The 25355-nt window shown below is 39.3% G+C and overlaps 2 protein-coding genes across 2 annotated transcripts in view; both read right to left on the bottom strand.

Annotated features, from left to right (window-relative positions):
• ube2f (ubiquitin-conjugating enzyme E2F (putative)) overlaps window positions 1-12674 on the bottom strand; it is a 41714-nt gene extending 29040 nt beyond the window's left edge. The window contains exons 1-4 of the mRNA XM_056389612.1: window positions 12452-12674; window positions 9111-9287; window positions 6558-6587; window positions 3638-3703 (exon numbers count right to left, since the gene is read on the bottom strand). Of these exons, the coding sequence (XP_056245587.1) occupies window positions 3638-3703; window positions 6558-6587; window positions 9111-9225 (211 nt within the window). The 5' untranslated portion in view covers window positions 9226-9287; window positions 12452-12674. The remainder of the gene's footprint in view (window positions 1-3637; window positions 3704-6557; window positions 6588-9110; window positions 9288-12451) is intronic.
• Window positions 12675-19317: 6643 nt separating this feature from the next.
• On the bottom strand, window positions 19318-24436 carry LOC130177171 (putative methyltransferase DDB_G0268948). The gene is made up of 6 exons (XM_056388649.1): window positions 24173-24436; window positions 23853-24013; window positions 22783-22999; window positions 21433-21536; window positions 21045-21182; window positions 19318-20769 (listed from the first exon to the last, which is right to left on the bottom strand). The coding sequence occupies exons 1-6, from the start codon at window positions 24281-24283 to the stop codon at window positions 20673-20675; spliced, it is 828 nt and encodes a 275-aa protein (XP_056244624.1). The 5' UTR covers window positions 24284-24436; the 3' UTR covers window positions 19318-20672.
• Window positions 24437-25355: the final 919 nt, after the last annotated feature.

Consider the following 25355-nt stretch of genomic DNA (forward strand, 5'->3'; position numbering starts at 1 on the left):
AAAGCGACAAATCAAAAGAGGGGGAGAAAAGCAGAAGACAGAGAGATCTACTGACTAACAGCTGCAGTCAGAGGTTATAACTAATTTATGGCTGTCTTCACTACATTGGAACAATCAGTCTTTACTGTCACAGGACACTGGGCTTGAAAAAATACGCACTAGGGCACACACACAAACACACACACACTAACTAAACTCCAAATGTTTTGAGTGTAAAAATTCTCATTTGTTAGAGAATCACGCACACTTGAAAGAAATGAAAGAAAGACAAAAGAGAGAAAGTTTGTTTGGAAGATGAAACCCACAAATTCTTATTTACTGGCTATATGCAGGTGTTTTACTATACTGTATGTTGGGGATCAACGGTTGCTGAGCACTGTAGCAACACTTTGTCACCCAGTTCCTACTTTCTCGAGCTCGGTCGGGATAAAAATATGCGGCCTGAGGCGAACTTTAATACGGGCATATCAAAGACAACTGTAATGTAGTTTTGCTTCAAAAGGTTTCTCTACAGACTTTGTGCTGGTAGAGGATATAAATAACTGTAAAAGCATGGTATTATTTTGTCAACAAGCGGTCACTGTGTGTCGAACGGAAAAAAAAACCCCTTCCTAAACTATTATTTTTCCTATGAATATACTTTGTTCAACACAAACTATGATCTCTTGCTGGCCCGAAAACAGGGGCCCCCTGAAATAAAGAGTTTTGTTTATACCCTCTGTGTATGCAGTTTACTGCAACAATGCGCACCACAATACATGAATTATCCATGTCAATCAAGCGGAAAAACTACACATCCGAAACACAAAGCGTGTTATTCAATTAATTTTCTTTAATTACTGCATTTCTATTAATACAAACAATGACATGTGAGAATGCATTCACCCCAAACTGTTGCTGCTGTGCTGTCCCCATTCCTCAGATGAACAAAGGTGTTGGGCCACTGCGGTTCAAAGCACAGAACTGTTACATGGGAAAAATACACTAAACGAGAAACCCCAACATATTTGAACTTGAAAGATGACTGACTTAGCCAAAAGGTTTTTTGGGGTTTCTTTATGCTGCTAAGTAGACACAGTTGAGTCCAAAAGTCTGAGACCACTTTCCACTCTACGGAGTACTTTCTATAGAGTACAAAAACTGAACAACAAATAATACAACATGAAATAATCTGCTCTAGACCACCTGCTGTGATGTAGATCTGGGCAAACAATCTGACAAAAATTTGTGTGTGTGTGTGTGTGTGTGTGTGTGTGTGTGTGTTTTTAATTTGTTTTTTCTTTTGTTTAGTTTTGACTGGTGTGAGTGAGACCGTTTGAGTCAGACTTTTGTTAAAATATTAAGAAAAGCACCTTGGCCCTGCGGTGCCTTAGTGCTTTAACTTTAAAGTTAACAAGAACAGAAGACTAAGGCAAATGAGGAAAAAGAAGAAAAGAAAAGAAGCGCTTCCATAGGCCTTAGGTTATAAAATCTCAATACAGCAAGTCAAGATGATTTTGCCACACGCTGGTTTGGGTGTAGGGGATATTGGACGACCTGCTTCCTGAGGCGAATTCCCTTTGCATTTTTCATTTTCCTGGCTGACCACAATTGCTTCCCCTGTGGTGCAAATTGAAGTGTCTGTGTAGATAGTATCTACGTAATACACTGCAATTCTCAAAGGAAATTTGACAGCACAGTATGAGGAAAACAGAAAAATGAGACAACTTTCACTACTTTTTTTGAAAAAGATATCAGGGAATGAAGTTTCTTGATTTGTGTTTTTAAAAAAATTTTCAGTACCGGCTGAGAAAAAGCATGAGAAAGAAAACGCATCCACTGAATGGATACCCTTAATAAAAGATGCTCACAGAATTCCCCTGTGTATGTGATCTCCCACAAGGTTCACATGCTTACCGATGCACTTACACTGCATTTTGATAATGTAAAGTATTAAGTATCATGGCTTTGTATTAAACCACCAGATGTACTGGTCACAAACTATGACAAGTGATGAAGAGACATCACCTGCCCAACTTCAAATGGAATGGACAATGAGCGAGCAGGCAAGAAGAAGAAACCAAAAAAAAAAAAAAAAAGTAAACAAGGGACAGAAACACAAATGGCAGAAGACAGAAGAGGATGTAGAAGTGAAAAGGAGGGGGTGGGAGTGTGTGTAGGGAGGGAGGGGAGTGGGGGAGAGCCAAAGCTTTTGAATAATTGAGCAAGTCTTTCTCTGAGAACTCAAGCTCCTCTTAAAGAACATGACACCAAACCGTTTCTCTAATTGCTGATCTTTGCTTTTCTCTGCAGAATTTGTCGACAAAGGCCTTTGTGAAAGCCAAGCTGAATCCAGGTGGCAGGGAGATAACACAGATAATAATACAGATATTAAAAACAATACCCCAGTTGTAATAAACTGGTACTGTCCTTTAAGAAACTCGACTATCCTACAATTCTGCACAATTTTCTCAACACGTCTGGTTTCATCTACATTTTTTCTATACATATTTCAACCTCACCCAATTATCAGTCTGTTCCTTTGCCCCTTCCTTTCCATCACACACACACACACACACACACACACACACACACAGCTGTGTTTCAACTTTATCTCAGTCTCTTTGAAGTTGTCCTTGAAGTGCATCCTCAAACAACAGATGAAGATAAATTGCCACATTATACAAATGAGGGAAATGAGACGGTGACATTGGGCTCGCGGACAGAGAGAAAGTGTGTGTATGACAGACAGAGAGCAGGGAGTGTGAGGTAAGAGAGCCTCCAGAGACTTGGGTAATTCGACACTGGTGTGTTTGGTTTGTACAATATTCGACAGGTAGCCCACTTAGCTTGGAACACTGCTGAGCCAGCACAGTGGACTTAGGTAATAATGACAGTGCAGCAGAAATGTGGAAACACAGAGAAGACTGGAGGGCCATTTAAAAGGGAATACTTTATAGGACAGAACATAGACACAATACACCAACACCTGCAGGTCTCCACGATGTTCACACACACACACACACGAACCCGACATATTGTTTGGAAGTAAGATGGTACAGAGTGAGAACACAGTGGATTAGGTTACGTGTGCTCACTGCAGGCTATGGCTAAAAGAAAATCATTTTGCAGAGCAGGCTGTTTTCAGTGAACATCTTTTTACACACTTGTAAATCATGACATGACATGATGTTAGTATAATGAAGTGAAAGGCTACTTCGGCCATTTTCTGACACATGCAGACTTTTTGTCCTGATTTCTGGTTTTGGATTCAAAATTCTGTTTTTGGGCTGTTGCTGGTTCTCATACACACTGACATATGATTTTAGCTGCCTCATCACAGCAATTTGGGCATCTCTAACTGTTCGTATCCAGCATTTCTTAGGCTTCCATAAGGGTTTAACATAATCCTTAATAAATGTGTTGCAGCATATATATGTATTAGTTTAGATGGGTTTAATTGTAGAGCAACATTAGATCAAAAACTCAGCTGCAGTAAGTGTATAGAATATTAGCAATGCAAGGATGGGAGACAAAATCACATTATCTGTTGGCAGTTTTTCTGAATCTCGTGTGACAAAGTAATCATTCAGTATTACAGCTGTTATTGAAGTAAGAACAGAAAAAAGGACAAACAAGTTTCCTCCTATTTTCTTACCAGGAGACACTGCCAGCTGAAAATGATGCAGCTTGTCCTCATCTGGGAAACTGGCTTTGCATGTACCTGAACAACAAAGGACAATTATTAGTTAATAGAGTCGAAAGTTAAAGCCAAAAGCAGCTGTGTGAAGGTCAATAATTACATCTATTGCCAGCTTTTGTACCTATTACATCCGTCCTCAGTCACACTATGTTCATACAGTCAGCACAGACTTCAGGAGTTACTGTATGTCTGCATAAAGCAGGCCTGTGGGAGTCCCTGTGGCACCACATTCCCCCCTGGTGTCCAATGACATTTACTGCACTCAAGACATCATGGGGGAGAGCACTTCATGACCTCGTTCATGTGCAAAAAGTTCATCTAACTAAACATCGCAGCAGCTCTTTTCAATGAACAACCCTTCAGTTTTCTTTTTGTTTTTTTATCGTTCTGCATAAAAAAATTGAAGACACATTATGAGACTTGTAAAATATGTTATGGATGTAAAGTAAACACTGAATCAAAAGCAACAGTTCAAATGCTTTTTATTCAGAATGAGCAGATGTAAAATACAGCTCTCTACAAATAATTGATGATCTTCTTATCATATCTGAAAGTTAATTTGTATTTTGAAAACTTTCTCAACCAAGCTCATAGATCATTTATGCCAACTTGGACTGAATTATTGGGGAGAACTGTGAAGTGAAATGTTTGAGTCATTAAATGAGCAAATGCAGAGATACAATCAGACCCAACAGAAATTTCTTTAGCATCACACGCCCTAACAATCATCAGACATGTCAAATAACATTATTATTAAAGTGTAAGATGATAATGGAAGTATAAATGTTTTATATTCCATGTCTGTGTGTGTGTGTGTCTTCTCCCTGTAGCTTAGGAAAAAACCTTTCATAAAATGACCCACTACCTTTGATGTGTCCCCCGCTAGCTGCTGACTCCTGACTTTCACCTGGTCTTCAAATCTACATCCCTGAAGTGCTGTCTGCCTTGAACACATCCTTTGTTTGTGAGTATAATTTGCCTTCAGTTTGCCTCTTATTTTCCTATCCATTCTCTGTAGCTTCACAATGTCACTATGCTGGCATATAGCTTAGCTGAACTCTGATAATGTGGGTATCATCATTGGAGTATGTTCTGTTTTTTTTTTTAGGGTGATAATCTGTGTATAAATAATATCTGTCTTTGCTGTTGCACATTTCATCCCCTCTTCTGATCACTACCCATTCGATACAGTCTGAAGCAGAACCAACATTTTTTGATTTTCTTTGGACTCTGCTTTATAAGTTGGAAACAGATGTCTCACATTGTGCTCATAGTGGACCTGAGTTGACAGACATCTAAGTTTCCGACAACATATGTTGAGTATATGTCATTTTCTTCCCCCATAAAAAATAAATTGTAATTGTAAATTGTAAAGATACCAATAGCCATACAGTGCAAATTGCCTGTTTGGTGGGGTTTGACAAATAGTGGTATGTGGCCAAATTCTCAGGAGAGCTAAAATATTTAAAGAAAATTAAAAGAAAAGTTCAATGTCATTTTTTACACACTGTAATTTACTCCTTTTCCCTGAACTCTCTTTCATGTTATTGAAAATCCATCATATCATACAGCAAGTCCAAAGTTTTCACAGCATTGAAGCCTCATGAAAATATAAATCAATCTTTACAGAGGGCCATATTTCCTCATTGTTGTTGGTAATTGAGGATTGGCTGTACAGTTTCTTTGACAGTGCAGTGTCAAACCTCTTCCCTACATGACTGAAGTAATTTTACCAATATTGTGCAGACTGACACTGCTGGATTGTTACTTGTTTTAGGCTGTGTCTTTTCTAAAATATAAATGTTTATGTGCAAACTAGCCCACTTTCTTACTTTCTAGTCAACACTCTGTGCTACGCACACTTCCTCTGGCGTTCATGGTCCTCAGCTGCGAAGGCAAAACACATCAGACCACAAACAAAAACAAGCACGCAGAGTTCAGCCAAAGCAACGATAATGAATTCTGCACTCAAGCATAACAATGACCAGATAAGTGACTAATGATGACCTGTAGTTTTAGTCTATACTGAAATAACAGTTGAGGGTACAGTCTGTATGAACAAATCAGTCCCAGGTCAGAAATATAACAAGCATGAAACCTATCAAGGTCCACAGCGCATGTGTTTTCATTAAAGACTATGGCTACTATGGCTCATTTCCATGGCATTCAGCAACATTCATGTATTCAAGGTGAGTGATCAAGCTAAAAGAGGGAATCTAAACAACGTTAGGCCTTCATCGAAATATTATCAAAATCTCAATATGGCCAAGTGCAATATCCAATTTGCAGGAGCGGCAGTATTTTTGATTTAGGTCAAATGTGTCACAACAGACGTTAACTAAGCTTTGTGGTGCTACAGAGACGCCCTGGCCCACAAATCATATTCTCCAGACGTTAAGTAACATGCAAAAATCACATCATCATCCTTCAAAAATTTTTTCAGTGAAAATTAAATGCAAAAATAACCATTCCAACTGAAACCATGACTCATATTGGAATCACAATATCTGCCCAAAAAATCCCAATGTGATTTTTTTTGCATATTTTTCAGGTGTAGCCTTGATGAGATGGCTTTAGAAATGAATCAGTCAATAATTTAAACTGACCAGTCTTTAATGAATAACTTGATGTGTACAGACAATTGAAGTTAAAACATTATTAAACATTACTGTTGAATCAAAATCTGACACATTTAGTGTGAAACAATTATTTGGATTCTGGCCAAATGGCTTTGTGGCACAGCAATACATTTTAAATTGACCTACATCAGGACACTATAAAAACATATGGTATATTAAGTCAGTCAATTGGAGAGAATGAGTCTAACTCCACTAACTCCATTTCTGCAGTGTATAGAGGTGCTCGGCAAACTTACTAGGGAGATTGGCTTCAAGTTCTGCAACTTCTGTTGAGAGAAAATAAGAGCAATGTTGAAGAGAGGAGCAGAGACAATGGCAAACACAGAGCAGCACAGACACGCACTTTTCAAATGAGGCACTGTTATGCTACCTGCACACTCTAGATAAAAGCATCGTCATGTCTAACACGCAAGTTTAAAAACCACCAGAGAGGGTAGAGGGTTGTTTAGCTGGTGTTGCCCCTGGGCAAAGTTTCAGGTTTTTTGTTTTCTCATCGCTGACACACTTTTCACTTTTGGTTTGTGTGAGCTGGTTTAAAATCTCTGATCTCCTCATCTGTCCAACAGATCAGGAAAAAAAAAGAAGAGAAGGGGAAAAAGATACAATGGCACAAACTGCACAAACTAGGCTTTTCATCAAAAAAGAAGAGTTGTCTAAAGTGTAAAATGATGCTGTGCCTCTCTGGGTTATCTAGGTAATCTAATCTGGGTGTCGTTATAAGAGCGTTCCATTGGCATTTATATAAATGTATTCTTTGAGATGTTGGGTGCTTCGATTATACTCAGGACTTTTTTTCCCCCCTTCCACATGGAGGTCAGAGCACAGGTTCAGCTAATTAACAGCTCCCCCTGAGTGAGTAGGGAGTTACAGTTTCGCTTAATGAGACCCAAGAACGGGCTTTTATCAGAGCAAGTACTCTTCTCCATGACCAGCATGTGCAAAATGTCAGATCTCTCCCTATTGTCATTTTGAGAAATTCTACCTAAAGATCATCTACAATTTACTCCAGTGGCTCTCAGCTGTGTGCTATGGTCCAAACACTAAGATGGATTCCTCCTTTGTGGCTGCAGATTTGCCCCTTTGTCCAAGTGCTACCTGGTTTGTTCAACGCATTGCATTACACTTTCACATTTTTCTAATTTACATGGTCATTTAAGTTCCCTGAAAGCTAATGGTTGGAAAGATTTGATTTGTGAAAAAGACTGCACTCCCTTGGCAAGAGCAGTAAAGATGGGAAATAATAAGATCTCATCAATGAGCAGGTTTCTTATTTTTTGCTTTAGCAAGATGAACTGCACTGAACTCTAATTTTAGTGCGTGAGAACAAAAATAAAGCTTGTCATCCTCACTTTAAGCGCTATAAATTGCTGTTCCCAAGCCAGCTCACTTGACTTTGTAATTATCACCCTTGTGGGCACCAAACCAAACAGACCAAGTGAATCTATTCCAGTGCCTTGTGGAAAAAGGACTCACACAAGAAATGCAAGACAGAGGAAAGAAAGTCACTCAGACGTTATACTGGCGGGCATACTGACAGGTGCTTGTGAGATTTTGTCCACCCACATTCACACAGAACTCTAAAAGATAGTGGACCAGCAGAGGAGAAACCACGACTGAATTTACTCTGAGTATAAACATTATAATGTTCTGATAAACTCGCTGCTTATGACATTACCCAACTTGATAATGTTGTTCACAATTAACAGGCAATATTACATTCTGAACCCCAAATTAGGAGAATAGACTGTCTCCTGCACAATAAAACATCAAAGTAATCATGAAACACTATAATTCTAATACTATTACTTTGATTTCACTGGTCATAGTAATTGGGTAATGTGCAAGGAAATGCACAGACTACAGCAAAGAAAGAATATGGAAAGAAGAAAACAGCATGGGAAATGGTGACAGGCAGAATGAGACAAATCTAAATAGATGACCAAAAAGTAAGAAGGACCCTTTTGAAATTTAAAGGAGGAGAAAGGAGTCAGGTGTGTGGAAGTTGCATCTCAAGGCAATAAGAGGAACGTATAAATAAAAAGTCAGGGAGCCAGAGGCAAAAACATGAACAGAGAGAAACAGACGGATGAAGAAAAATAAATGTGGCAAGAAAGAGAGACACAGCAATAGAAAGAAAAGTCCAAACATCCATGGAGGAAGAGGAACATGAAGAATCCATGCACAATTCATACACATCTCTCCAAGTTCCCGTCGGTCAGTGTTTAGATAAACCACATTTAAAAAAACAACAGTCAGGGAAAAAGTATTTTGGCCTACACTGTCTGTCTTCAAATATTTAGGTGCCTGCTGTCTGCTAACCTTAACTAGACTACATTGCTTTGTCTGCTCTCTGTTTCTTTAAGCTGCAAAGTCAGAAAGAAGTCAAATAAAATATATCTTCACCTGCATTTTAAATTCAACACAACACATCACAGTGACGACTGCAACAATGAACTTTTTTTTGACATACAGGTGATAGAAAAGTGAGCTCTAAGCAGAATGAAGACAGACGTGTAGACGGCCATGTCAGTGAAGCAACACGCAAAGTCAGCACGAATGCACTGCGACTGTAACATTAGGAAAAGGAATTCGCAGGCAGTGGCCACCAAATTTGATCACATTTCTTTCAGTTTTATCTAAATGTTGCCACTAGTCTCCAAAATCAGAGGCCCCACTGGCCTCGTGAATGTAATTATATTAAGAGGCAGAAACTAACTGCAATCTTGCTGAAATAGTCCTAGTTTGAGCTCAAATGAAGAAATAGATAAAGTCGACATTGACCCACATACCTTTGGTAAGGAGGCGGTCCCTGATGGAGACCCTGTGGGTGGAGTCGGAGGCTCCAGAGGCACGGCCCGTCTTTCCTCCATCATCCCTCTTCAGTTTACTGGCCAAGGTTAGCATGGCTACGCCGCTGTGATCTGCCTCGCTTTGCCCCACGCTGCACTGCACTGCTGCTCAAAACCCTGATAATCACACACACCATAAAGAGCACGTTAGTCAGTTTTATCATACTGCAGAATAGAGGGGGGAAAAATGCACATGAAATTAGGGACATCGGTCCATGCAAACAAATTTATAACATTTAACAATCACAGGTGTCTTGCACACAATATATCTTATTGTTTCATTAATGCAGATACAGTAATATTGAATAATTACTCAGTGGACATATTTTTTTTAAAAGCAGTCTGCATGTGATTATTTTTATTACAATTATGTTAAAAATGACTCCAGTTTCCTCCCACAGACCAAAGATGTTCACACAAGGTCAACTGGCAAATCAAAATTGGTTGCAGGTGTGAATGTGAATTGTTGAATATGTCTATGTCTCAGCCATGCGAGACACTGGCAATAATTCCAGGCTGTGCCAGGCTGCCACTTGCTCAGTGCGACACTACACTGATTAAGCCGATAAAGATCAGATGGATGGAAAAAGAAAAAAAAAAAAAAGAAAAAAAACAGTCTTTCAAGAAAAATTATATTTCAGGCCCAAGCTCAGTTCTGCCTAGAAAGGAACGATCTATAGATCTTTTCACATTTAGCCTCCACATATTCCCACTCTCCCACTCTCTGCAAAGAGATGAAAAAGGACAGAAATGGCAAGTGTTTAATAGGTGGGACACAGAGAGATGATGAGGTTTAAGTCTACTCCTTGGCACACTTCCTACAGTAATAAACTGACTACTATAACACTTAATTATGGAGCAGCAATACTTAAGTGCTTGACATTGATTACAATTGATTCCTTGTTGAGAAAAGACATGTGGGGTTACAAATTGTGTAATAGTCTAAGTGTAGAGTTATAGTCTTGTTAATGAGATTACCTGCAGTAAATTGAGGAACTTTCCATTACACAAAAGCCAATTCAGAGAGAAACAATCTGCAGTAAAAACTAAAGAGCTGCATCCCGATCATCGCTGCTCTGCAGAACAGAGGGGTTCAGGAGATCTTTTGTTCCTACTGCCATCAGGCTATATAATACCTCAGCCAAAGGAAGTAGAGTTTTTTTAATTATTGTTGTTTATTATTCATTATTAACTGTTGTTATTAGTATGACTAATGAGCTACTGGACACATGAATTTTCCCCCGAGGGGATAAATAAAGTATCTATCTATCTGCTTTTCAATCATGATGAACTCTAGTTTGCATTCAGAGAAATGAGAGGGGTTAATAAGGGAGAACATGCTTCTAAAAAGTTCTATTGAGACACATAAGCATCGCCTTCACATCCCGATATACGAAAACCATGCATTAACATATGGTTTTAAATAGTAGTTATTTAGTTATGGGGCGTTGTAGGCAAGATAACACCAAGGTTCATAACAAAAAGATTTTAAAAATAACATCTTATCTCTCACACTCTCTTCTGATTATGTGAAATAGTGAGTGTGCCCACAAAGAAAAGCATGTCCGCTGTTTTTTTTTTTTTGCTAAATAATATTCAACAGACTCCCTGCAACAGCAAAGTAGCAGGAAAACAATAGAGTATTTCAATGTCATGCTCCTGCCAACTTTCCTTTTAATGCTTGTGCAGCAGGAAGCTATTACCAATTGCATGACATTGTTAAATTCAGAGATTAATACCTTCACCCTTTGTAAACATGTCTTCTAGAAAGGATCAATGCCCTGTAACTGTGAACTGCCTGAGAAGATCTGCTTTTGTTCAGTCACAGTAGTGTTTCTTGTGCATTGTGCCCTTGTAATTGTTGACAATTTTGCATTTATTCTATATGCATTTGTAAAATTAGACAACGATATGAGAAAAAACAGGATGGCACCAATTCTGGCAAAAATTTGATCGGATTAATGTGTAGATAAATGATCAGTTTCTCTATATACTGAATTATCCAAAAGTCTAGATTCCCAGCCACCCTTCTGGGTACCTCGGAAAACTGATGTGAAATTCAAAAAATAAACAAAATACAGTATTCTACAATTGGCAATAAGTTATTGCTATGGCAACTTTCAGGGCATTTCAGTTGTTCAAACATCTATATTCACCTCGCCCAGACCAGCTTGGGTTGATGCACCAGTATCTGTACCACAACATCTAACCTAGACACACTACTTGAATCACTCAGTTAATGTAAATAAATCCAGTGTTGCTAATCACAGTAACTTCTGCTATTTTGAAAATGTTGCGCTTCACCTAGTATTCTCTTCAAGCCCAGTGTCATTCTTTTACTGTTTTTATTTGTATAGCACATTTCATGACAAGTAAACTCAATGTGCAATTAACACCATACACACCAATAAAAAACAAAAAAACATCAACACAACAAGAGGTCATGTACAAGTCTCCATGTGAGCACTTAACTGGCACTGTATGCCCAGGCTATCCTGTCTATCCAGAACTGTGTGAGCTGGTTTGAGGGGCAGCAAAAGCAGAGAGTGAAGGTATCAGGTAACAGTAAAATGTGCCTCACTCAGTCTGACTCAACGCCCACCTGCCTCAGCTGTCACTCACTACAGTCTGGCGTTGCTCAATGACACAGATTACCTGAATGTTTGTCAAATAGCTGCAGGGACAGGGCCGTGCAGCACAGAGAGACAACAGAGGTGGGAGAGAAAATACAAACACACAGGATCATAAACGTCTTACCCAACCAATAAACACACGACCTTAATGAGCACTAACACTAAAACTGGTCAACCTCATATGCGCAAGTCTCAGTGCAATGTATCAGGTTTATTTACCATAACATATGGGATCAGCTGCTCAGCAAATGTCCCTTGTAACTCACAACTGATTAAAACTAACTCACCATAACACAAGCAAATGCGTATCCCACACGACAAGACGTCTTGTGGTATTGAAAGCGAGTTATACGGACGTAGGATTAATGCTAATGTATATACTTTTATGAGTTAGAGCCTAGTCACTGCACTATTCGGCTCGTGAACTCCCCGTAATAACAAACCGCTAACACCGCTAATCACAGCTAGCTAGACACAATGTCCAAGCTTAAAACCAGTCTCAGCTCAGCGTTTATTCCTCGGACATGTGGATGAGCGCACGACGAAATGTCACTGTTTTGAAGGGTGAAATGACGGGTCTAAGTTATTTATAAAGTCTCTGTTCTAGCCAGTGTTAGCTCGAGTGTTCTCTGAGCGTTGTGTTTTTACCTGCTGTCTTAAGAGCTAGCGCTCCGTGCTACACCATAATCAACCTGCCCTCCTCTGTTCAAGGCGTCGTCTGCAACTCCAACCGGAGACTGTAGCAGGCACGTACGACTGCGAATCACTTCAAAAACAGAGGGTTTGGAGGCTCAGAATGGATTTAAACTGACTGGAGAATCAGCTGTCAGAACTTCGCTCCGGCGTCATGGGCAACGGAAGTGCAGCGAATGCCGTTGGTTATTGTTGTCCGTGTAGACATGGCAGCGGATAAACAGTTCCTCAGAGTAGTACCCGAATTCCGCCTAGCTCTAGCATGTTGAACTTAACATTACAGTCAAATGCTGTTTATGGGTATATATGTTTCATTTTCGTTTTCTAGTATGCATTAATTTAACTTTTAATGTTTTTTATTTTCAGTTATTACCAACTGTGACTTACTGTGACTTACACATCGAAAAACCCTCACTGATACTTAATTGGTAAGCAAGCTCAGAAAATATTCTTCCATTCCCCTAAGTCATATGAGATGAGATAACATTCAGAACAGTATTTGTGCTCTTCTGTTCCTAGTCACTTCCTTTTATTTTTCATGCTTATATATGTATTCATTCATTCATTTATTCATTTAGCCTTCCAAGATTCACCATCATTTTCAGTTCTGTTTAAAAAAGTTAAATGAAATAAAATAAATAATAATAATAATGATAATAATAATATAATGCTCAGGAAGAAATATCCACACACACACACAAACACACACACACACTTGAAAAGGGCACCATCTGCAAAACAGAAATCCGAGACTCACTGTTTGACAAAATAGCTCACTCACTTCTTGGAGCAAACCCAATTCACCCTGAAGTATTTGGACTAAACTGTGATTCACTCAGCCAGTTGTTATGGACCATGGGGCACAAGGGCTGTCACTGTAAACAAGAACTTGCTCTTGATTGACCTGCCCGGTTAGATGAAGGTTTTAAAAAAAGAGGAGAGTATTAATCTTGGAGCGGGTTATTATATTGTTTTTCATCTACATCTGTTTAGACAGGTGTTGGCCATCAGGCTTTCAGTGATGCTCACACGCCAAAGGATGTGCCCCCGTGACAATGTTCTGTTCATCCGCTCCTCTTCACATGGTGTGCTTCACACATTGTTTTTTTTTTCAGTGGATGTGAAGTAAGGACAAAATGTACATCTGTATTTAGTTGAGTGCTAGTAGAGTTGTAACAAAATGAAAGAGAACACCTGAATAAACTCTTAACTAAAATTTGATCATCTGAAGATTGAAAAATATTTTGTAGAATAAGATCCAAACAATGAAAAGATAAACATCAGCATGAACTGATTCTTGTTGAAAGGAAGAGATAAAGAACAGTAGGTCAGAAATCCAGATGGGATCAAGAATTCAAGACTGGGAGGACAATTTTGGGAACATACTGAAGAAATCAACAAATAAAACTTTCCATCTTCAACTCAAATGACTCATAAAAGAGAAAATCCAGTACTGAATATGAAGACATTCACTTTGAAATAAAATATTTCTGTCACTTCTGGGTCTTCAGGCTCAACAACAGCATCGAGGGAAGGGATTAAAAAAAAAGTTGGTTTAGCTTACCTACCCAAAAGGGACAGACAGAAGTTGCACCTCAAGCAATTTCAGACTTATGTTTATCTTTTCAGAAACCTTACAAAAAAAAAAAAGAAATGTTTAATTAGCTTCTGTCAACTTTGATATGTGCAGCCTAACAGTGACTTGGAAAACATTCAGCTAAAGTCTAAAAACATCTGCTGTCTGTGTGCTGGATACAAAAATATTAGGATCCGTCTCCTGCTGCTATGTTATGTACAATCCAGAGTCTGGGCTGTCTTGGAAGCTTTAAACCTGTCTACCCACTGTCATCTTCCTCTCCCTTCCATGACTGCGATTCAGTCACTCTGCTTATTTCACTGGGGGACGAAGTCATCCTTTTTTTTTTTTTCTTCGTCCAACCAGTGAAAAGTTTGAAGCTGTTTTGTGAACACTTCTGACGATGCATATGCTACTCTGTGAACTCACCTCTCTCCTCTGAGGCACATTCATTATAACAACTTAGTGACATGAATAAAAAAACTAAATTGTGTCCTCCTGCATGTTTTTCATTTTTCCTTTTTGCTCTAGAGGTTGAAACACATGCATATCAGCTGAAAAGTCTTTTTCATCAGTTGTTTGGAAATAACACATTTACTTTATTACTAACAACTTAATGATGATTCTCCAGGCAGTAAAGTACGTTATTTAAAAGGGCTATTTGTAAGTTTTCTCTGTTTCTTCCAGACTGGTAGCTGTTAATGCTAACGATGGCTATGTAGCATAAGAAAAACATACAAATAGCTCCTTTAAACAATACTAAGGGTCTACCGCCATGCCAGCAGCTTTGTAAGGCTGTGCTTTAGCGCAGTGTTGCTTTTAGCTTCCTTTGAGGAAAAAAAAAAATTCAGATTCAGCTCAGGCAACTTCACCGGACATCTGGCGGAGAGCCAAAGGGGGTATAAACACAGGCTGCAGCCAACCCTGACAAACAGGTTTGAACCATTAATACATCTGAGTGAGACATAAGTGGAGAGGACTGTTGATGTCTCATGTGGGGCAAAGGGGTAGAAAACTCTCTTTCAGAAAAACTGAAAAGGGATGATTTAACCTGTAACTGCTTGTGGGAGATGTCGTTATCAGAAACATAAGCAGGAAGACACTAAAAACATACCATTCCCAAATGCTGTGGTTTTTAAAAGAGAAATAAGGAGACTTAATCTACATGTGTGGGCTAATTATGTTTGCATAGAGCAGTCAGAAGTAGTTTAATTAAACTGTTTAACTGTCTGTGAAAACTGGAAGGCCAGTTTTTTTTATTAGATGACCGCTGTCACCAGTCTGGGGGCGCAGGCATCCTTTCAGGGCAGATGGCCTCCACCCAAGCAGATCTGGAATGAAAGTGCTGATGGGCCATTTTTGGTTGGCCAGGCCTAAGATGATGCAACATGAAACACAGCGGCTTCCTCCAGCCTCAGTGCCAGGGTCGTTGATAACCAGCTCATGGAACAGCCTCCTAACCTCTCCTCCCCTCACTCTCTCCTCCTCTTGCCACAGCCTGTCTGGGATTCGCTGATAAACTGAAAGCACTGGCTAATGCTGCAAATAACAAAACAGACGGCTTTTGGACAGTTTGTTTCTTTTTTTTTTTTTTTTACATTTTTTACACACAAAAGGACCATTGAGAAATGCCACACTAAAAATGTAAAAGTGAATAGACTTTCTATTCTTAATCTAGAATTGAAAAATACAAGGTCCTTCTTCTCTGACATCATTGCCAAAACCAATACTAATGTACAGGCATTATTTGCTATGGTTGCCAGGCTGACGAAGCCTTCTGTATCAGCAACCTCCCAGCTTTATTCCACTAAGTCATGGAATGAATTTGCCTCATTCTTCTACTGATGAAATACAAGAAATTAGAAAAGCCGTATCAGATATAAGGTCTGTATTGTCCTTGCATCCAGTTTAAGTAGTATGACCTAGACTGATCCTATCAACCATATGACCTTGGAGGAAATTGTGCAATATCTGAAATCCTCCTCATGCTGCCTTTATTCTGCCTATCGGCTTTTTCAAAAATGTCTTTAACTGCATGTCATCAGATGTTTGGCAAATACTCAACACTTCTTAGGGTAATTCCCTCAGGCCCTGGAAAGTGCAGTTCTTAAACCTCTCATAGAAAAGAATAATCTAGATGACTCACTAATGAACAATTACAGGCCAATATTAAACCTCCCACTTTTAAATAAAGTCCTTGAAAAAGCAGCTTTTCAACAGCTTAATTCAATAGCAATTAATGCATATGTGCTCGTGAGCTGCTTGGACCATGATAATTGCCGCTTGTGGCAAAATTTCTAATGTTGAATTTATTATTTTCTTTTTCATCTTGTTTTGCTCCTTTTCAAATCCCATTTATTCGTCTTTTTATATTGTCTTTTATATGCCTGTGTTTTTCTTTTATCCCTTTCTGCCAATGTAAAGCATTCTGTATTGTAGGTGAAAGGTGCAATGCAAATAAACTTGCTTTGCCTTGCTTTGAGCTAAATGCTATCATCGGCACGCTAACATGTGATGTATATCAGATTGTAATGTTTACCATGTTCACCATGTTAGTTTAGTGAGTTAGCATGGTGATCATCTGCTAATTAGCACCCAATACAAACTACAGCTGAAGCTGATTGGATTGTCATTAGCTTTGCAGGTATTTGGTCATAACGTAATGGAAAAAATTCAAATTATGACCTGATGATGGTTTTAGATTAGAAGTCAAAGGATGACCGAATTCATTGGAAACATGCAAGAAGTTTTATTTTAATGTGGACCAAAGGATTTGGGTACTTTTCTTTCACAAAGATTTGTAATACCATGGTAATCTTTCACCTCTCCCTAAATGTATTTTCTTAAATAATAGGTGGACTAGCAATTACAGTGTATGTACATTAGAGTCACATCTGGCTGTCAATTCAGATCAGACTGTGACTGCAGCAGCAGTGACAGCAGCCCCAGTGGCTCTAATCTTAATCATGTAGACACAAAGTCTTACACCGGGGGCTTTGCTCTCCCTGCTGGACCACATGACCCAGATGTGTGTGTAGTGTCTACTCAATTTAAGAGAAAAAACTTCTCTGCAGAACATGACTAATGCACATGTCATAACAATACAAATCCTGTTTTGTACTGCACGTTTGCTTTACTGCTGCTTTGCTGTTACTATACCCATTGAGGGTGTTTAGAAAATCAAGAAGAGCTGAGGTCCATTTGAAATAAACAGGAAAAAAATGAATAACTCATGTGCACAGTAAGTCTCTTAGTTTAACTCTAAGGTTAACATCTACCAGACACCCATTTGTCTTGTCAGAAAAAGACATAGAGTTACTACTGAGACATCACAGGACAGCGGTGTGACTCCAAACATCCGTTCTCCATCAAATTCACATTAGATTTGGTGTAAATTCCCAAAATGGTGCTCAGATATCTGTTTACAATAAATGAGCACAGAAGCAAAGTTGGCAGCAATATTTTGTCACGCTGTCCTCAGGCATGTGGGAAGTTGGTGTAATGTGCAATGTTTGCAAGCAGCAGGAGTCACAGGCTCATCAGAAGCTTATATCACCAGGTGACTCATGCATTGACTCATGGGAGGAATGTCTGCTCTTCCTTCCAACTTGTTATGGACTACACTCCAAAAAGATATAAAACTTTGTGAAAACATAGGATCATAAATTACTAAAATATACAGTCTATGTAATGCAAACATTATATGACATGGATGAAACATTCTTATGGAATATTCTGTTAAAATATGAATTATTTTGAAGATGTCTCCAGTAGTCAGGACGGGCTTTTAGCTGTAGCGCAGATACTCTTATCGATGTTACACACTCCACTTTCACTGAGGAGATGGAAACATCTGTGCAGCAGACAGGCCAAACATCAGCTCACTGTTTGATAGAAGAGCTTGCTCGGTTTGAAGTTGGTCCAACTCTTTCTGCACTATTTGAAAAGAATCGATAGAGCAAACTCAAAGTGTCAGGTGCTATCTGAGCTTGGCATCACTGATGTAAAGAGTTTGTCCATTTTCTTCTGTTACAAAGTACACATGCCCCCAGACAAACACTTCACACCTAAATATCCTGTTCTTGCTCCTTCTGTTAAAACAATGTAATCTTCCTTCAGTTGAATGTGGTAGGAGGGGGAAAGATGTTTCTCGTGACTAATACAAATGAGTACGCAAATGAGTCCTACTCATATGAGTTTATTCAAATACAGTGCGGTAAATAAGTGTGTTTGATAATCCTTTGTGGTGGATTTTGGGTTGTGTGTGATTCCTGAATTATTCATATTTTCCATATTGATTTTCAAAAGAAATGTTTCTGCACGTCTGCGACAGTCTACAAAGATGAAAAGATTAGACACACTGATAGGGAGTATCCTGTTGTGACAAGACATATTTCAAAAACAGATCAATAAAAATAAATCACTGGAAGCTGAGTGTTTACTGAGTTTTGTGAACATTTTTAAGAGGAGAGATCTGGTGTCACTGGATGGAAAGCTAATGTTTTCCATCAATAATCATCAGACAATAGCACCATGTTTGCTGGAGATGTGACCTGAAGATGAGGCTCAAAGCTACAGTTGCAGCAACAGACAGAAAAGAAAGGCCCAGATTTGAATCAGATGGTGCCATGTTTTTTTGTTAAACTTGGAGCTGTTGCTTTCAGCTTCCCTTCTCATTTGCAATGAATCACCATTAAACGAAGAGTTCAGGTTGAAGAGGTACAGCCAAAGTGTGTTTGGTTGTATGTTTAGGATGGTTCTCCACAGAATGAACACGGACTGCTCCTGTATATCTCTGCATTCATCCCGTTGCATCTGAAATCGTCATTAAATGCCAAAGTCCATTGACTGGCATTCTTGACTTGCTGTTCAGTCATAAATGGGTTTTTCTTCACCATGCAAATGATTTTCCATTCATCCACAAGACTTGCGCCCCTCTGTCTATGAGATCATTTGACATTTTCTAGTTTTTCTGATCGCAGCTGAGCATAGCCAACTATTGATTTTGGCAAACCCGCTACCTTTGAGACTTTTTGAGACTCATTATTATGCACAGTCATCTCTTTACTCCTCATATTTGGAGACAACTCTACCTCAATCGAAATGGTAACTTTCGACTCTGAGCCACAGACAACATAAACATTATGTGGCCAAGTGTCCAATTAATTTTAGTTTGGGCACTATGTGTTAAAGCAACTACAACTACAAACTCTATAGAGAATCATTTGGCCAAACACAGTTTAAATGTGATACAACCGACCTTTTTCATATTTATTGTCACACTGTTCTAACATTTTATGTCATTTCGTACATTGTTATTATACAAATATTTCTCATGTGGTACACATCTATAATAATGTAACCAGGAAAAGAAAAGCACATGGTATCTGATATTTTCAGATACTTATTTCAGATTTGGGCCAGTGTCATCAGTGGATATAAATCCGATAGGAGGCATGAGTCATCCAGTGCAAATTTGCTCTTCGTACAGAGATCATTGGAGGTCATTGAAAGTTATTTGGAGAGTGACTTCATGTTTTCCACTGTATGGTGTCTTCCAGCAAACAGAGAGTGGGGTTAGTGGTACTGGCCCCCCGCCAGGTTACAGAGCTACAGGCAGCTGACTTTTCAGCTTATACCAACCTGAACCTGAGTGTCACTGATGATGGGGATTTGTCTGTGCTCGCGGGTTAGACTTATGTATACTGCACCTCACTTTTGCTTCTTTAAAAGAGCACAAAACACTTTAAAAAGTAGCTATAACCAGGAGATAAAGAGTAGATACAGGTGAACACTGTGACCTCTGGTGTAAATGTTGCCTTAGAAGTGCGAAGATGACAAAGATCAGAGGAATCAGAAGGACAATCCAAAGAAAGGAAATCTAAGACTGACTATCAAAGAACTCAGCTTCAAACCCGAAAAGAAAGTCTGGAGATGTCTCAGGATGATGACGGGTCACATTCTCTGCCCGGCTTGTCTTTGGAGCAGGAAGAAGAAAGAGCTGTCTCAGCTCTGACACCAACACAAAGGAATCATGCTTCCCTTCAAAGACTCTGCAGCATAATTTTAGAAAGTGTGAGTCTTGCATTGAAAAAAAATGTTATACAGTATGGCATCATCATCCAGTCTACATATAGTGAATATTATATTGCATGTGTCAGTGAATATGATCCCATGCAACATAGATGTCACATAAAGAACATATGCAGACTTTGACTTTTGATCAAATGCTTCCCTCTAGTGGTATTTTGTAAAACAATCCTTGCAAATACTGCACCTGTTCACCTTGTCCACAGTGGGTAAGACATTCAGTCATCACACAATAAAATCCTGTGTACTTCAACAAATCACAAATCACAGTCATATAATGCAAACATATACTGTGAATCTGCACAGTGTCAGCGCCATGAAGAGAGGATGACTGCGAGATAAAGATATTGGAGAGTGAACCAATACCTTTGCATATCTTTTGTTAAAGAAACAGCTCATCATCCTCCAAGTACAACTTTCCAGCACCAAAATGTCGAGCTATTCGTTTTACATAAATGGCATTTGTAGGCAAAACACAAGAGTTCAGGTTCCTGTGGGTGCTGGCAGGAGTCAGGCTTCCTCTGGTTTGCAGGCCAGCAGGTAGAAATACTTCACAGCCACCGCCACCTCTGTCTCTGCCGAGGTCACCTTCATTATGGTCATCAACCTGGAGAGAGGAGCATGGGAGACAGAGAATCTGTGACAACATGCTGCTTTGCTGTTACACACTTTACCTCTCCAACATGTCCGTTTTAAGGATTCATTGTTTCATCACGTGTTTGCAGCACATAGTCAAACAGGCTTGCATTTCATATGTAAATGTGTATTTACTTCTCATACAAATGATCAAATTGCTATCCTTATAATCATTTTTACACAACTTTGTTACAAGGTTTGATGTGCATATGTGTGTATACTGTGCTGTATATAAAAGGCATTTACCTTTGACAGGTGTCCTGGGAGAGACTGGTGGCCTTCTGTGGGTCATCTCTCAGCAGAGCCTGATAACTGGAGAAAGACTCCACCAACCCCATGTAGCTGGACAGAGGCATGGGCCTTCTCACCCACACACACTCTTGCCTTCGTAAAAACACACACATACGAATCAAACACGCTAATGAGTTTTTCCTAAACTGGACAAAAAGAAAAGACAAATACAGTACCGAACAAAATTTTGGACACACTTGAACTGGAAAGTGTGTCCAAACTCCAAACGAAATCTGTGAGTTTATGAGGTATTAATAAAATACCTTAACATAAAAATGTATTTGCATATCACAAATTCAGAAAAAAAGGATAATCTACCAAAGAAAAACATGCTGTCACTCACCACTCCTTGTCAGGGTAAGGGAGGGATTCACATGCCTCCCGGTATAACTCAATGGAGCTGGGACCCAGATGAGGACTGCGGTATGGTTGTAAGGCTGCGTAAAACTGATCAAACCATAAGAAGGGGAGTCATTAGATTGTTCTTTCCATCTACTCATTTGTGGCATGATTTATAACATGAACCAGACATGTTTTACTCAGTGATGCATTCGTTTTTATTCAGCTACTTTTAAAGACGTTTTAACATGTAGCTGCGTGTTGGTACTGTGTATTCAGAGATATAGTCCTTAACACTTTAATGGTACATTTTTACTCACAAAATCTCTCTGAAAAATATATGCAACCTACAGTGAGTGAACTGTATGTGTATGTATGTCCATCCAGCATCCACTAGATGGTGGTGATGTTCATTTTGATTCAAGGTCATGACTCATTCTAGACAGGGAATCCACTACGGTCCATGTGAGGATGATGATGATAATAGTGATGATGATGATGATGATGATGATAATGATGGTGATTATGATGATGATGATGATGAGTAGGAGGAGGATATATGTCCCCTACACCTGCAGAACTGAACAGAGAGTCTGCCTTTAAGTGAATGGACCAGATGGGTGATGCTGATACTCTTGTACACTCCACCTCAGGCCACGAGGAGAGAGGGGCACGTGGGAATATATCTTCGTTTCAGAAATGCCTGTCTGATTTTAAAGGGAGACTGCTGTCATTTGTGATTCATTTATAAGTAGTTTTTTTTTTCATTTTCTTTGGTTTTCAACTTTTATAAGTAATAACTTTTAGTACCTAATTTATTATGAAAACTGTTCATTATGTATCTTAGTCAGAGAACTTTTTCCCGGAAGACATTTTGACACGCCACAGTGGGAAAAAGTTAGAGTCAATTTGGCATACAGTACTTGCATTTGCAGTGTCGCCAGTTAGCTTTTAAAGCTGAATGCCAAGATGGGAAATGTACATCTGCTTGGGACAGGACTCTAGTCTTACAGTATATGCATGCATATGAATAGGTTATGACAAATGACTTAGTTGTTAAATGGTGTGCTCCCCAACTGGAGTCCAAAATCTGCTTTGTCCATGACTAGAAATGGTTCCCCTGAAGCGCTCGAGTCAGCAGGATTGATCCCTATGGATAGTATGTAAACAGTATTGACAGCGCAAGGTCACTGTGAGTGCGTCTCTTCATAGACTTGAGTAAGTGTCCTGCATATGCAAAGTTTACTTGATCAAAAATGATACAACCTAAAACTGTATTCATCTGCAAATGTGGTTGAGTGTGTTTCAGAGCACATTCACTGTCGCCTCTCTCAGGTGAATATTCGGTGAGTACCTCTTGGCAGACTCGGTTCAGCGTGTGCGAGCAGCAGTCGGGGTGGCTGAGCTCCATGTCAATGGTGTAGTTGAGCAGAGCTAAGCAGCCACGGGGCTTCAGGACTCTGTGGGCCTCTCGGAGGAAGCGTGGCCTGTCAAACCAGTGGAATGCAGACATGGCTGTCATCAGGTCCACTGAGCTGTCAGCAAACGGCAGCTCCTCAGCCACACACTGTCTTGAGAAGGAACAAATCAAACTTCTGACTTCTGATCAGGTGAAATGAAATTTGGACCATCTGACGTTTTACAACTGAAACATAAGCAGACAAGATGCGTGGTGGTGATGCAGAACTCCTGACAGTTGGACTCTTCAGTTTTAGCATACCCTCTAGGTCACAGTTCACTGATTTGAACTTTGCCTGTTGCTTGCTGCCTCTATTCCCATCATGCTCTGCACAAAAGATTAACCACTCCACATAGAAAAAGGAATGTCAGGCAGCACATCAGCAACAAAAGGTTGTGAGTATTAATATTAAAATTATTAATATCGTGATAAATTACACACCAAAAATTACTGAGTCACAATTCACCAGATTTGGGTCAATGTAGAACCAATGCTGGGCAGAAACAACCCGTTGAGACTGGGTAAAGTCAACGCAGTCTTGTGTCTGAGTTGTATTATATGCACAGACACATGCCTGCTATATTATATGTTACAATTTTGTAATTATTTGTATTTTACATATGATATAGCAAAATAATAATTAAGCATCAAACTATCCTGTTGACTGTGATGGTTCAGTAATGTGGGCCTCACAATACGACCAACTCTCACCAGACAAGGGTCACATTGTTCCCACTTTGGCCAAGATTCAACAAAGTAGCTTACCAAATTCTCAGAGCTGGGATTGTACTTATAATATTTGTTTTTTTTTTAATGAAAAAATAAATTAATAAAAAAAACATGCGCGTTCAATTTTTGCACAAGAAAGTAGCTTTCAGAAAGAACCTAATATGCCTTTCATATTTTATGTTTGTGTCTTTTGTAAAATCTTCAGAACTAAAAAACAAAACAAAATCCATACTTACTTATATGTGATGTTTGGCTCTTTAACATGCTGCAACGCCACTTCCAGCTGGGCAGGACTCACGTCTGTCCCAACCACAGAAGCAAAGTGTTTGGCCAGCAGCAAAGTGCCCTGTCCTGAGCCGCAACCCACATCCACCGCCAGCTCAAAGGGACGACCTTTCTGAAAAAACATTTCAAATATTATGTTTGACAGTCCTGTAAAATTATGACATCATCCAATGACAATGAGACCCAGAAGTGAAGTTCAACATCTGGTAATAAATCCTTTTTTATCAGTTAATAACACAGAGGTCACCATCCTTTCTCTCCCTGCACTTACCTGTTTTTCCAGGAAGTCCAGCACCTGTTGTATCAGATGATCTGATGGAGAGATCCTGTACTTCCAGTAGGAAGCAGCGTGCTCCTTGCCTTCAAACAGACGGTAAGCCATTGCTAGCTGATGCCTCTCTGAACAGATCTATCAGGCGTTTCATAAAGAGATTACAGAAATCTATCCTCTTACGTGTTCTACTAGATAAGAGGAGCAAACATCCACATTGAAAGGACTGTGTATTCTCTCTGTTAGCAGTCAGATACACACACATACACACACACACGCACACACACACACACACACACACACAAAAGAGGGGAACAGTGGGGTGCCTGGGAACTGGGAGGTCCCATTACTTCCACTGGTATGTGGTGTGTTTGACAATAAGGGCGTTTAAAGGGACAGCTCCAGAACTAATTTCTTACATGATGTGTCATGTCTGTTTTTACCTTTTCCTTTTCCTATTCTCTGTGCAACCTTCTTTTATGTACAATATTGCTAAAGAACTCAATGTAATCCAAAATAATTATAATAAATGGAAATCCAGGTCAAGCTCAAAGGTCCGTGAGCACGGGTCAGCTTATGGGTCATGTGATGGTATGTGTTTCTGTCAGAACCAATGAAACCCCCTGGGGATGATGTGGGTGAGGTAACAGCGGTACGTGTACAATTGTAGTATTGTTAAAACATCATGTGTTTAACGCTCCTGTGTCTGAATCTGTCGGCTGGTTTTCTCATATTTCATAATATCATTATATTCTTTAACTAAGGGCTGTTTGTTATTCATTGTCACTGTTACCGTAGAAATGTGACACGTCATGAGAAACCTCTATGTGTGCTGCTCAGCAGAACTGAATTCAGTCTGTTCCCTGGTGTAAAAGGCAGTAGACACAAAGATATATCAACACTGGCTTCACTGGTCAGCTGTATGAATATAAGCTGTCATACGCTCTGATCCCAAATCTTCACACTGAAGGATTAGTCAGTTCTTATCACTTTAAAAAAGCTTTCCAAACACATTCCTGATCAAAATCAAATCAAGCCCAAACCACTTTGGATTATAACTATCAATACATCACATATGCAAATTTTTCCCTATTGCAAGTTAACCTACTTAAAGCGTGACTGTGTAACTTTTGCTAAACAGTGGAAACAAGTGGTCGTTGCAGGATAACGGCGCAGGATTGTT

This window comes from Seriola aureovittata, chromosome 11 (genome assembly GCF_021018895.1).
Source record: "Seriola aureovittata isolate HTS-2021-v1 ecotype China chromosome 11, ASM2101889v1, whole genome shotgun sequence".
NCBI classification, from domain to species: Eukaryota; Metazoa; Chordata; class Actinopteri; order Carangiformes; family Carangidae; genus Seriola; species Seriola aureovittata.

Excerpts from the sequence above, each read along its gene's own strand:
- LOC130177171 (XM_056388649.1), bottom strand. The coding sequence starts at position 24,283 with ATGGCTTACCGTCTGTTTGAAGGCAAGGAGCACGCTGCTTCCTACTGG. Across the intron at positions 24,014-24,172 it reads TGGACTTCCTGGAAAAACAG|AAAGGTCGTCCCTTTGAGCT; the intron begins GTAAGTGCAGGG and ends ATGTTTTTTCAG. Across the intron at positions 20,770-21,044 it reads TCCCAGGACACCTGTCAAAG|GTTGATGACCATAATGAAGG; the intron begins GTAAATGCCTTT and ends TCCTCTCTCCAG.